This window comes from Cricetulus griseus, chromosome 3 (genome assembly GCF_003668045.3).
Source record: "Cricetulus griseus strain 17A/GY chromosome 3, alternate assembly CriGri-PICRH-1.0, whole genome shotgun sequence".
Taxonomy (NCBI): Eukaryota; Metazoa; Chordata; class Mammalia; order Rodentia; family Cricetidae; genus Cricetulus; species Cricetulus griseus.
The window spans coordinates 78,969,967-78,983,021 of record NC_048596.1 but is presented as its reverse complement, the minus strand read 5'-3'; the positions used below and the strand labels follow the sequence as shown (position 1 = coordinate 78,983,021).

The 13,055-nt window shown below is 43.6% G+C and overlaps 1 protein-coding gene across 2 annotated transcripts in view; it reads right to left on the bottom strand.

Moving 5' to 3' along the window:
• The window catches only part of Usp31 (ubiquitin specific peptidase 31), a 64,038-nt gene extending 51,965 nt beyond the window's left edge, over positions 1-12,073 (bottom strand). Inside the window, exon 1 of one of the 2 annotated variants that reach the window (XM_027410244.2) lies at positions 11,284-12,073. In XM_027410244.2, coding sequence (XP_027266045.1) covers positions 11,284-11,901 — 618 coding nt within the window. In that variant the 5' untranslated portion in view covers positions 11,902-12,073. The remainder of the gene's footprint in view (positions 1-11,283) is intronic. The other variant, XM_027410243.2, reaches the window with a different exon arrangement.
• Between the last annotated feature and the right edge of the window lie 982 nt (positions 12,074-13,055).

Below are 13,055 nucleotides of genomic sequence, written 5' to 3'. Positions count from 1 at the left end.
ATTTTGTACGTGTATGTATGTGTGTGTGTGTGTGTGTGTGAGAGAGAGAGAGAGAGAGAGAGAGAGAGAGAGAGAGAGAGACAGAGACAGAGACAGAGAGACAGACAGAGAGAGAGAGAGAGAGCTGAACCATCTTGCGGTCAACAGTTTGAAATTTTTAAAACTTTGTCCTTAAAGACAAATAACCTGAAAAGTACTGATGAATAACATGAATGGCTCACACAACAAATAAACTACAAGATGGAAAAAAAACAAAAATTATGACAGAACTAAATGACTTATCAATCTACTAACAATTTAGGCCCTTATTCAATCCTAATATATAATATATATAATATATTATATAATATAAATATAAATATAATATAATATAAACTGCAAAAAAAAAAAAAATATGTGTGCGTGAAGGGATGCTCTCTCTCGGCCTAGACACATGGGGGAGGGCCTAGGCCTGACCCAGGATGAAGTTGTGGAATTTGGGGAGACCCCATGGAGGGCCCTACCCTCTATGGGGAACGGAGGGGAGAGGAGAGTGGGGGTAGGGGGAGGGGGGAAGTGGGAGAAGGGATTGACATGTGAAATTATAATTTTGTAAAAATAAAAAAAAGTGTGTGTGTGTGTGTGTGTGTGTGTGTGCGAGAAAAGATACACATACACATAGTATAGAATGATGATACTACAAAATCCATGTTAGTTTTCTTAGGTGATTGATGGAATTGTTTTTTAAAACACAAGACACACCGGGCATTGGTGGCACACACCTTTAATCCCAGCACTCGGGAGGCAGAGGCAGGCGGATCTCTGTGAGTTCGAGGCCAGCCTAGTCTCCAGAGTGAGTGCCAGGATAGGCTTCAAAGCTACACAGAGAAACCCTGTCTCGGAAAAAAAAAGCAAAACAAAAAACAAAACCACGAGACACATGCTGAACTAGTAATGGAGCAAACACTCTTGAACTTCACTTTAAAAGTCAGAGGGAAAAAAAGGCAATGCTTGTTAAATAAGAACTACCACCAACTGATAACTGGAAAAGCCAAGAGTCAGGCACATGCGGGCTCAATATACTCACCGCACAAGGAAGTTTTCTCAACGCTCAGCTAGTTATTTAAACATAACTAAGAGAACACAGTACCACAAAGTCCCATGAAAAATGTTGCTTTCATAGGAAGGAACTACTACTACCAACCATGAGAATTAGGAACACTTTACTATAGGAGTAGCTTTTAAAGTGGGCCTTGAGGAACTATGTGTCCTGGACCCACAGAGAAGAGGCAGGAAAATGTGGGGCAAAAGCAAGAGGGAGCAGGGAGGGACAAGTGGCTGAAGATAAGGATGCTACCAGATCCTTGTACAGGTATTTCTCACCTATCCATGATATTGAATGTATTAAGAAAACTGGTTTTGTTTTAGCTTTTCCTTAGAGGCAGGGGCTCACAATATCCAGGCTGACCTGAATATCATTCTGTACACACACACACACACACACACACACACACACACACACACTATACATTATGTAAACAAAACCTTTTTTTTAATTCTTATAGGTGTCTTCCTACACGTACACATGTATGGCTGGTGTCCATGAAAGCCAGAAGACAGCATTAGATCCCCTAGGACTGGAGTTACAAATGGTATGAGGCACCATGTGGGTGCTAGGAATTCTCTTAGCCCCTGAGCCATCCCTCCAGTCCCGTGCTCCCCCAAACCAGATAGCTATACCTTAAAGATTAGAATGCCAAGAGTTAAAATGTACTGATCTGATGATAAGGACCAACATTCCTTTTGGTGGGAGCAGATACCAACAAAGTCATTGTCTGGCCAGCTCCATGGAATCTTCTAAAGCGTGAATTGTTTGTTTGTGGATGTACTATTTGCTGCCATCTGAGTTTAACAACTGGAGGGAAAAAGCAACAGATGTTCAGTGACTGGCCAGTTCCTCTAGGCACTGCCTCAGTGAGGGCACAGAACAATGACTTCTACACAGACAAGAAACAATCACAACACAAGACTCAAGATAACCCATGTGCTCCCTGAAAAAATATGTTTGTTATACAGGGGAAAAAAATCATTTGAAGAAAAGCGAATGAATAATTAATAACAAAGCAAACAAGTATTTTTGAAGGAAGAGGCAACAGATGACAAATTTTACTCAATTTTTAATGACTTCTACTACTATTTTAAAAAAGGGGTTTGGATTTTTTTGTTGTTTTGAGTATGTGGAAACTATGAGGTCATTGTTTTCCAGAGTTTTTACTATAGGAAACAGCTGTGGAGACTATACAAACAGAGAACACTGGCCCATTTAGTGGCCCTCATTGTGACAAGGGTATAAAGGGACAGGAAAAATCCATCAAACCCCACACTAATATCAAAACAGAAGTGGCCAAGTCAAAGCAAAGCTTGAAGCACACAAAGGAAGATGTGGAACCATTCACTGGGACCAAGCATCTATACCAACTGTGGTTTAAGATGTTTGTTCTATGGGTAGACCAGACTAGCCAGCTCCTTTCAATTTAAATGATTCACTTTGCACAACTCCTGAAAATGCAGCACTCAACAAATACAGCATTAAAAACGGGTTTTACCTAGGTTTCTAAAGTTCAAACACAACTAGCCTTACCTCCCACCTCCCAAACCATTTACCACTGTGTTTACCAATCTTGAAAAGTGCCAATCCAAGACACTCTATCTCAAGAACCCTCCATATTATTTTCAACTCTTTATCCTTCATTCTTCCCCCATAAACCTGCCAAACACTGTCAACTCACCTTGAAGTGCACATGAAAAGAAAAGGAAAAGAAAAAGGGAAAGAAAAAGGGAGGGGGAGGGGAGGGGAGGGGAGGGGAGGGGAGGGGATGCAGCCCCTCATCCAAAGACTGCTTTATGAGAGTAGTCACAGGAGCTACACCCTTCTGCATAGCAACTCATTCTCTGGCTTTATTTAATCATGAAGTCCTGGGCACTGAGGCCTGCTATTCCATCTTCTGATTTTTTCCCTGCCCTCTGAAAGTTTAAAGCCTCATGTGAGGTCTGACCCAAGTCTACAACAGACCTGGTCATCATCAGCATATCCACACTGCTAACAGTCTAGTATGCAAGCTTTTAGCTGTGGCTTCCTCACTCCATTCAGATTAACCAACAGTGTATACATTCCACAAACCAGGAATGGAAACTTGATGCTGAATAAGACATAATCGCTGCCCACTGCACACAAGGAACTGGGGTAAAAGAACAAGGGGTTCAGACATCTTAATCCCCTTGTCTCTGGAAGTGAGCTTCTCTGTTTTCCAACAGTTCATACAACATAGGGATTATCTGGTCCAGGAAGAATGTATGAATAAATGCATCTAATTCTGCTATCTTTTGAGAAACAGATGGTTCTTTACTACCTTAATTTCTTCTTAATTATTATCTGATGCAAGCTTTCTCTGTATCATTACTAGTTGACAGTTTTGTTGAAGACTACTGAGTTTGTCAATGGCAGGCAAGTATTCAGTAGGTATAGTTCTCTAAAATTAATATAGATACTTAACATTAAAATTCACACAAAATAACCTTTTAACTTGACAAAATGAGAACTTTTAAAGAGCACGGAAGACAGTAAGCAATATTTGATATCAACAGAACTGATGAAGCACTGCAAAATTCATAAATACATCATCAAATGTTAAAGAAGCCTTCCGTATAGAAGCAAAGTGATAATAAGGTTGGATGAGAACAATAGCATCAGTTAGCACTTGCTGAGCACTGTATGCAGGCCTCCTGCCAGGTTCTTCTCTCATACATTCCAAAACAGGCTTAGGAAGTAGATATACTGTCATTTCCACATTACAAATGAGGAAGTGAAGACCAGAGATATAAGCCTCAAGGTCTCAAGGTAAAAAGAGGAGTGGGGCTAGAACACAGGCCACTAACTTGCCTGTCTACACTTAACCACTTACCATACATACTACACAAACCTTAGTATAAATCCCACATCACACAAGGCACATACTAAATTACTAAAGAGAGAACATAAAAGGGAAAAGTATCAAAATCTGAGTAGACAGCCTAACCAAGTAGGATTTATTCCTGCTGTGAAAGGAAGGTTCCACATACTAAAACATCAAGCAATGAAAATACCACATACTAACAAAATAACGGGGGGGGGGGGGAGGCAGAAGTGTCTCAAATTGATACAGAAACATTTAACTCTTTCAATGAATTAAGGGGGAAAATAAGTCAACAAACCAGGTAGAAAAGGATACTTCTTCAACACAGGGGCAATCACATTAAACCATGGGATCCTGAAAGCAATTCCTCTAACACCAAGAATAGGACAAAGGATATTACTTTACAATAAAGTTGGGGGGGGACTGAAAATATAAAAATTGGAAAGAAGCCAATCTCTCTCTATTCATGAATGATGTCCCACTTATGTAGAAAACTATACATACCAGGAAAATCTGCTGGAACTAAAAAATTAATTAGGAAAGTTGCAGGATACAGAATGAAGATGCTAAAGTCAATTACATATTTGTATACACTATTAATAAACAATCCAAAAAATAAATGTAGCACTTCTAGGTATGCATCTGAGAGTGTAGCTCTCAAATCAGTGGCAGAAAACCTGTTTAGTATGTGAAAGACCCTGGATCCCATCCCCAAATCAAAAAGAGCTATTCCATTTACAACCACATCACTGAGAATAAAATACAGAAACAGTTTTAATCAAGGGAGCAGAAAAACTGTACTAAAAATATAAAACACAGCTGAGAGAAATAAAAAATGGCATAAATAAAGTTCTCCCATTTTCATGGACTGGAAAATTCAGTATCATTAGAATGATACTGCTACATAACACAATCTACAGGATGAATGCAATCCCTATCAAAATTCTAGCCACTGGTTTTTTGTTTTTGTTTTTTTGGGAGGGGGGGTCCTTTTGTTTATTTTTTTCCAGAACTAGAAGTCCTTAAATTGCCAGGAGGTAGTGGCACACACCTTTAATCCCAGCACTTGGAAGGCATGGACCTCTGTGAGTTTGAGGTCAGCCTGAATTTCAGGACAGCCATGGTTGTACACAGAGAAAACCTATCCTGAAGAGAGAGAGAGCGAGCGAGCGAGCGAGAGAGAGAGAGAGAGAGAGAGAAAGAGAGAGAGAGAGAGGATAGATGAGACTCTAAAGCCAAAAGGATCTTGAAAAGGACAAATGTGAAAATATAACAGATTTTAACTTAACTATAACAACTACAGTAATCAAAACAGTGTGCCCCTAACACTAAGACAAACATACAGAACAACACAATCAAACAGGGTTTGGGCATATACATAAATACATAATCAAATGTTTGACAATGATGAGGAAAAGACAGTCTACCTCTACATGTATCTCAAGTCCAGCCCCTCCTCCCTCCACTACTTTCACCAGGTCCACCACTAGTCTCCAAACTTTTACTATGTTCACTATTCAGCACCAGGAACGAGTATTTCATGTTTGAACACAATCATGCAAGAACACTGTTAGAAACCAATAACAGCCAGTCTGTGGTCAGAATGAAACCTAAGTATTTCACCTTGGCTTACAAGGCCCAGTGAGAAATATCCTTCCCAGCCTCATCTGCCCCACTCACCTACCTGCCTCTTTGCATTGCAAACAAGGGCCTGTCAGACTTCTAAATATACCTCCAGGTCTTTCCAATAATATAACCTTTTGAGTCCATTTTTCTCCCAATCCATCTGGCCAAATTCATTATTCTCACTCACGTACCTTATCTTCTTTTTAGCTCTTAGGATGTAAAATTTCTTCTTTGTCAGTGTTCACTGGCTAATATCCACCTCCTCTCTGACAAATTCTGAGAATGGACTATGGTGCCTACTGCCTTCTTTATTTTACCACTGCTGGATCATTGTGTTTAAACACTACATACCCAAAGACTAGCTAGCACAGTGTTAGGAAATCCAATTTGTGTGTTAACTGCTTGTAGTGCAGGTTACAATCCAGTCCTCTGAACTCCTATTGAACCTTCCATTAGTAGTTCAAAATAGCTTCCTTATAAATAGATAGGTCTTCTGAGGGCAAGAACTTTATTCTATAATCTTTATACTAAATCCTCTATTCCCAACCTCTCACCTAAACTAGCTCTTTTAAACACAATAGTTGAGCTGATGTGGTATGGTTTAAATCAGATGCCATGTTCTAAACATGACTCCCAAAGCTCTTGTTTTTGAAATGTAATTCCCAATACAAACACTGAGACCTTTAAGAGGCAAGTGGGCATAAGGACCCTGCCTTCAAGAATAGATAAATGTCATTACCACAGGAGTAGGTTCCTGATTAAAAAGAGCAAGTTATACTCCATTCTTACCTTCCTTACACACACACACACACACACACACACACACACACACACACACACACACACCCTTGCAAACTCACAGGCTCTGTTCATCTTCTGCCATAGGATGATAAAAGAAGCCCTTTGCCCGATGTGGGTCCTCAACATAGCAAAAAATCCCAGTCTCCAGAATTTTAATAAATCTCTTTAGAAATCTCCCAGTCTATGGTATTATAATAGCAAAAAGAACCACAATATCAGCAAACATGGAGTTCTATAACTGTCTGTGTATTTTATTCCCCAAGTAGCCTACTTAGACAATTTCCCATTTCCTGCACCTGGTAAGAAATGGTACACATCAGCTCATGCATTTAAAGAGTCGAAAAGGATTGTTTTTAAGCCAGGTTTCCAAAAGTGCCTGAGCCTCAGGAGCAATGGCATACATTCAAAACTGGTTGCAGATGACCTTATTTTCACTACAGTTCTACACCACAGTCTCAGAGGGAAAAAATGCTGCTTGTCTCAGCATGTCCACTAGGCCTGCTCAGGTGCTCCCCTGAGACCCGTCACACCAGTGGCTGGGCTGATAAGGCCACTCCAGGGCTAAGACTCGTATTTTTGGTTACTGAAAACTTTGAAGGAATCTTCCATCAGTAGGTCACTCTGCTGTAGTTGCTCTTTTGAGAGCATGGTTTAAAAACTGAGACTATAAAACTTACCTATCTTGGTTGAAAGTTTTCATCTTTTTTTTCACTTGTTACAAAGAGGACTGAGTACTAGAAATCAAAAGGCATTCATAAGAATCTGAACAACTATGCTTCTGGTAAAGTTAAAGTAATAAGGCGATTTCCCCTTAAAACACCAGACTAAATGTTCAGATTTCAAAATCATTTATTTATTTACTGTTTCATAAAGAAAGCTGCTGACACAGGGTTGAGTCTAAGTTCTACCTTCATGAGCAAGCTTGTGTACATGCACACACACACAAAGCTACAAGGTAAATAGGCTAGAGGCTAGGAAGGAACTCTATGCTGAAAACGACAAAATGCTTCTCCACCTCACCACTACTGTCATCTTGGGCTAAAATCATAGGGGGAAGGGGTTCACACTATAGCATACAGAATCCCTGAAATCTACCCACTAGATGCCAACAGCACTCTCACCCCATGTGGTATAACAACCAAGTATGTCTCCAAACAGACAAATGTCCCAGGGGATTCGAGCTATGTGGCACAGAAAAAGGTTAAAATGCTCTGATTGCAAACCATTGTTCTAAGAGCATGAAATAATTGTTAAAAAAAGAAAGAAAGAAAGAAAGAAAGAAAGAAAGAAAGAAAAGAAAGGAAAAGAAAGAAAAAGATGCAGGCTGCACCTAGAGAAATTTCTTAAAGAATATCAAAGTTGGACTAGTCAATTTGTCATTTTAGCAAATAGAAACTCGACTTTTGAAACCATAGTTCAACCAGAAGCAAAGCAAAGCAAAACAAACACATTTACCTGGCAAACTCCTGAAGCACAAATCAATGTGGTTAGAAGAAGGTAAAAGGAAGAATTCTAACAGAAAACTTACAGAGAAACATGACTAACCTGGAAGATTTAACATGAAAAAAATCACACTCAAATCCACAGTGAATGCTCTTCTAGACCTTAAGGCAAAATCAAGAAGGCCAATTGATTCTAACTCCTCTGCCAGTTCCAGTCAGGTGGTGGCTGCCTGGAGCCCAAAACTGAGCAAGACTCTGAGATTTAGTGAGCTACTTGAATGTATCCATGCTGGCCACAAACAAGCAAGAGGGCAAGGACAGACAGGCTTCACATCCATCTTCAACTTCCCTTATGCTCAAAATAATATTCAGTGAAAAAGGGAATGGAGAAAACCAATCCTGCATGGACAACAAAGGGGGGTGGGGGAGCGGGCTGTGAAGAGTCAGGGAAAAAGAAAGAAAGAAATCCAATCACTCTCCAATTTTATCAGCTCTGGAAGTTCCCAACTTCCAGATAGAGTCCAATCAAGCCCACAAAGCCCTTCACCATTTCTTTACAAGCTTTCCCAGGGTGGTCTGCATCACGATGGCTGGCTACAGTGCAACCACCTATCTAATGTCTCACCGTTTCCCCAAAGCATAGGCAATTTCACACTAGCCCTCATTACTTCCTGGCCCAGGAAACTTGTGCCTCCTTTTCTGTGATGTCCCCTCATCTGCTCCTTGGAGCCCACTATTATTCAAAGTATACTCCCTAGATAGGCAACAGCAGCATCACCTGGAAGCTCATGAGAAAAGCAGACTGTGATGCCCTACTCCAGCAAATTAGAATTTGCTTTATAACAAGATCCGAAAGCAAACTATAAATGTAAGTTGCGTACTAGTTCAACTGCAAGATGAGCTCTTAGTGAACTTAAGTCCTACTGGATTCTACCCCTCATTGCAAGTGTCTGGCACATAGTTGATGAGGTACTTGGGTGGGCTATCTAAGAGACAAAACCCTGTTCATCTTATATTAAAGCAGGAAACCCAAACACCTGCTTCTAGCCTTTGTGGCAGCCACCTGACACAGGTATAGTCAGTGAGATGACAGCAGAAGCCTGCTGGGGGCTCCCAAGAGAACATTTATTTCTCTCATGATTTCCTATCTTCCTACTAGAACACAAGGTGCTGCAGGTGTCACTGTCAGGCAACCATGAGGTAACAAACACGAGACCAAAATCCCAGTAACAGCTAAGGACAACAGAGTGGAAACAGAATGTCTGGGTTAGCAATACAAATACAATGAAGGCTCTGGAACACCATAGAACCACCAGACTACTATGCCAGCCTGTCCGACATTTCTACTTCACAGCACTCTCATTAGGGAATGTTCCTTCTGATGTTGAATGCATCCCTATCTGAGCAAACCATCAGTAAAAGGGAGGTGAATTAATGAATACACAGTGAACTCTACTGAAGGTTTAGAAGACTACAGTGTTTCAAAAAAACAAGGACTCCAAGAACATGTTCAACTTTGCCAAATACGCCTCTATAAAGTCTCTATTCTTCTAGAAGTATTGACCCATTTCTGTTGATAGCTTAATGGATGTAAAAGTGTGCACGACCTCATAAAAAGCAATGGAAACAACCTCGAAGAATATATGCTCAACTTTGCCAAAGTATGACTATCAATCAGTCCTGCACATGCAGAATTGCTAAGCCACTTCTGCTCACTCACAGCTTAATGGAAAAGCAACTTCAATTTTTATATGCTAAGATGATGATATACCAAAACAGTGCAAACTTCACACTAGGATCCTGCCTTGAAAACTTCCCCACTGTTGTGGGTACTGATGGGTAACTTCGCAAGCAAAGGAGAGTGGACCTATAAAAATACCATTTTCCTAGTTTCTTACTTTGAGACCTCTAGCATGAATCTTTGTTTTTTTTTTTTCAGTCCTTATTTCAGACAAATATTTCCATTCAAAATTTCAAGATCAAGCAGCAAGCACTTTTTCTTCTTAAACAATATAAGCAAAAATGATTTAAAAAAAAAAAGAGTGGAATGCAATGGCAGTGTTGCTCCTAGGCCCTACCCAAAGCAGACTCCTCAGCTACATCATCATTCAGTCCTGCAATCCAATCAGTACTTAGAGAAATGTTTTTGAGAGAGAAACTTGATAGCACCAATGGAAAACCAGTACCACTTGCCATAAATAGAAGACAAATCAAAAAAAAATCCAATAAAAGCACAGCCTTATTAAATTTAGCTACTGTTGGGCCAACAAGATGGCTCAGCAGGTAACCCTGACAACCTGAGTTCAAGTCCCAGAGCACACATAAAGGTGGGAGAACTGACTCCACAAATTGTCCTCTCACCTCTACACAAATAACACACAGACACACTAAGTAAATATTTTTTGAATAAACTTAATGTTGTCCACCAAAGTCTTTAAACCTGACACTTGTTTTCTTACTTAAAAAGAAAGGGGGGGGTCCCCAACACACAGGAGGCTGTCAGGAAGACATCAAGCTGAAAAGTCAGCCCTGGGCTATGTAATGGGACCCTGTCTCAAAAAATAAAGAAGGCTGGTAGAACATGAGGATGAGCCAGATATGAAAAAAAAGACTAAGTATCAAACTGAGGTGTTCTCCCATGCATGAAGAAATGAGAAAGGGAATGGAAAGAAACTGATTTCTTTCATTGTTCGACATCTAGTTAATATCATACCCATGTTTCACCTCAAAGTATCCCTTAGACAGTCTCCAGTCATCTCCCTGTTGAACATGCAATAAGAACCCAACTCCTCCAGCCCAAATGACCCTCACCATCTGAACCTTGCAAACTCCTCTGCTCTCCAATCCCATCCTCTCACTACGTGGACAGCTCCACCAGCAGCTGCAAACCAAGGCCAGGACCACCTCCCCCATCTGCTATGTCATCAGGTTCTGCCTTCTTCAAAGTACTATCTGATAATGCCTGGTTAATTTTACTTAAGAATCAAAACAAATGGAGCACTATGTGTGTAGGATACTAGACACAGCTGAAATACTTTACTTATCAGGCTGAACCCCCTCCAAGTGCCCCAACTGGGTAATTTCATAGTGTCCAATGTAACCTGTCAACTTGCTGTGAGTAGGTACCAGGTAAACGGGAGCACCAAGAGGTTCGGTAATTTGCTAGGAAAGAAGCAGCGGGATTCGAACCCTGCTGAATGCTCTCCCACCAAAACCCGCTCTAAAAAGACTGCAGTTTCCTTGAAGGCTGGGTCTTGCTCCCGGCAACATCCATCCCCGAGGCGGATCACAGGACCTGGAGCCTGTGCTCTGAGCGCTCAAAGAAGACAAGCTGAAAGCATGAACGGTGGGAGGAATGAGTTCCTTTGTCATCTGGGTTATCTTTTCCAGAACTCTCTGAGCATCCAGCGCAGAAATCCTCCCGGCCCGAAGAGGAGGAGGAGCCCAAGAACCGGCCGAGCTGCAGGGCCCCCGGAGCTCACCTTGAAGTCTCGGCTGTGCTGCGGGGTGTATTCCAGCGTCCAGAGCGCCCGCACCAGGTGCGCCAGCTGCTCGGTGACCTCACCCTGGCCGTGCGGGCCGCGACCCGCCGGCTGCTCCGGCTCAGGCGAGGGCTCCGGCCGGCCCACCCGGTACTGGCCCAGTGCCAGGTACTCGGCGAAGAGCTCGGTGTTGCTGAGGCACTGCAGCGTGGCGTTCATGAAGCACGTGTTGCCGTGGTTGCGGAGCCCCGCCACGCCGGGCACCGGCTCCGAAGCGCAGGCGGGCGGCGCGGGCGAGGCGGGCGGCGGCGGGCACGGCGGCGGCGTCGGCGCGGAGGCCGGCCCGGGCGGGAAGCAGCTGCGGAGGCCGCCGCGGTCCGGGGCGGCGCCCTCGGAGCTGAGGTGCGAGAGCGTGGACAGCGTCTTGAGGACGCGGCTCATGAAGCTGCCCACCGAGCGCGCCGACGACGGCGACGAGGGCGCGGCTGGTCCAGGGCCCCCAGCGCCGCCGCCGCCCCCGGCGCGGCCGCTCCGGAACAGCCGCTTGCTGAACGAGCGCTTCTCCTTCCCGCCCGCCGCCACCGGCGGCCCGGGCCCGGGCGCCGTTACCTTGGACATGGCGGTAGATGCCTACGCTCATCACCGCGCCTGTCCTCCCGGACCGCGACCCCGCCACGGCCGCCGCCGCATCCCGCCGCCCGCGCCTCACCCGGGCAGGGGGGGGCGCTTTGCGCCCCACACCACCTCAGAGCGCCGCGGAGAGAGCGAGCAAGAGAGCGGCGGCCGAGGGGCGCGCGTGCGCGCGCGGCCGCCCAAAGGGTAGCTCACGTGACCCGCTCGGATCGCAGCCCCGCCCCACGCTGAAGCTGCGCAGCCACCATGTTGACTGTGGGAATAGTACTGTCCCTAAAGCTTAACTCTAGGACTCCAGGCTCCGGGCGTGGTTCTGCGGCGTGAAGCCCAAGATTGGCCATGTTTAGTGTGGGCAAAGCCCTACACGCTGGGCAGGCGCTGGGTGGTGGATTTTAGGGGTGGGTCTCCGTCTTTGCTCGTCAAATGGAAGCGATCTAGAGAAAGTACGGAAATTAAACTGCCCCTTACCAGGTAGTGATGGAGCTCATGGACGTCTTGTCCTAGGCAAGTTAACCCAGCTGGCTCCCGAGGGACTGCCGCGTATCACCCGAACACGGTCACGGAGCTTGTCACATTCTGGTGGGTTTTTCTTCCAGGATGTGCCTTGGGATCCCAACAAACCAGTATTATTAGACTTGCCTTACTGGAAAATTTTGTAAAAAAAAAAAAAAAAAGCCTTTAATCCATTATTATTCACTCACCCCTCCATTGACTAGCTTAACTGTGAGCCAAATAGTGTACTAAACGATGAGAATACTACAAGATTGAAACTAACTGGGTTTCTGCTTGCCTTCCTACAATTTACACTCTCGATGGATACTCATCCATAATAACCTCTGTTTTCTACACGATATACCACGAGTGGAATACCTTCAAAAATCTTCAGTTCACTTCCTTTGACATCTCATTTCAACACAAGTTTGATTCAAAGCCTTAACCTTGACCTTTAAACCAAAGGTTACAGACCCACTACTATCACACAGACCAGATAGGTCGTGACCATGAACAAAGATCCTGGTGACCAAGTCATGCTTCATGTGACTTAGGAATACAAGAACTGCCTCGGACAGTGGCAAAGTGCTAATTAACATTCTTCTAAAGGGATGGCTGCCACTTGCCTCCAGTCAGTTGTTTAGATG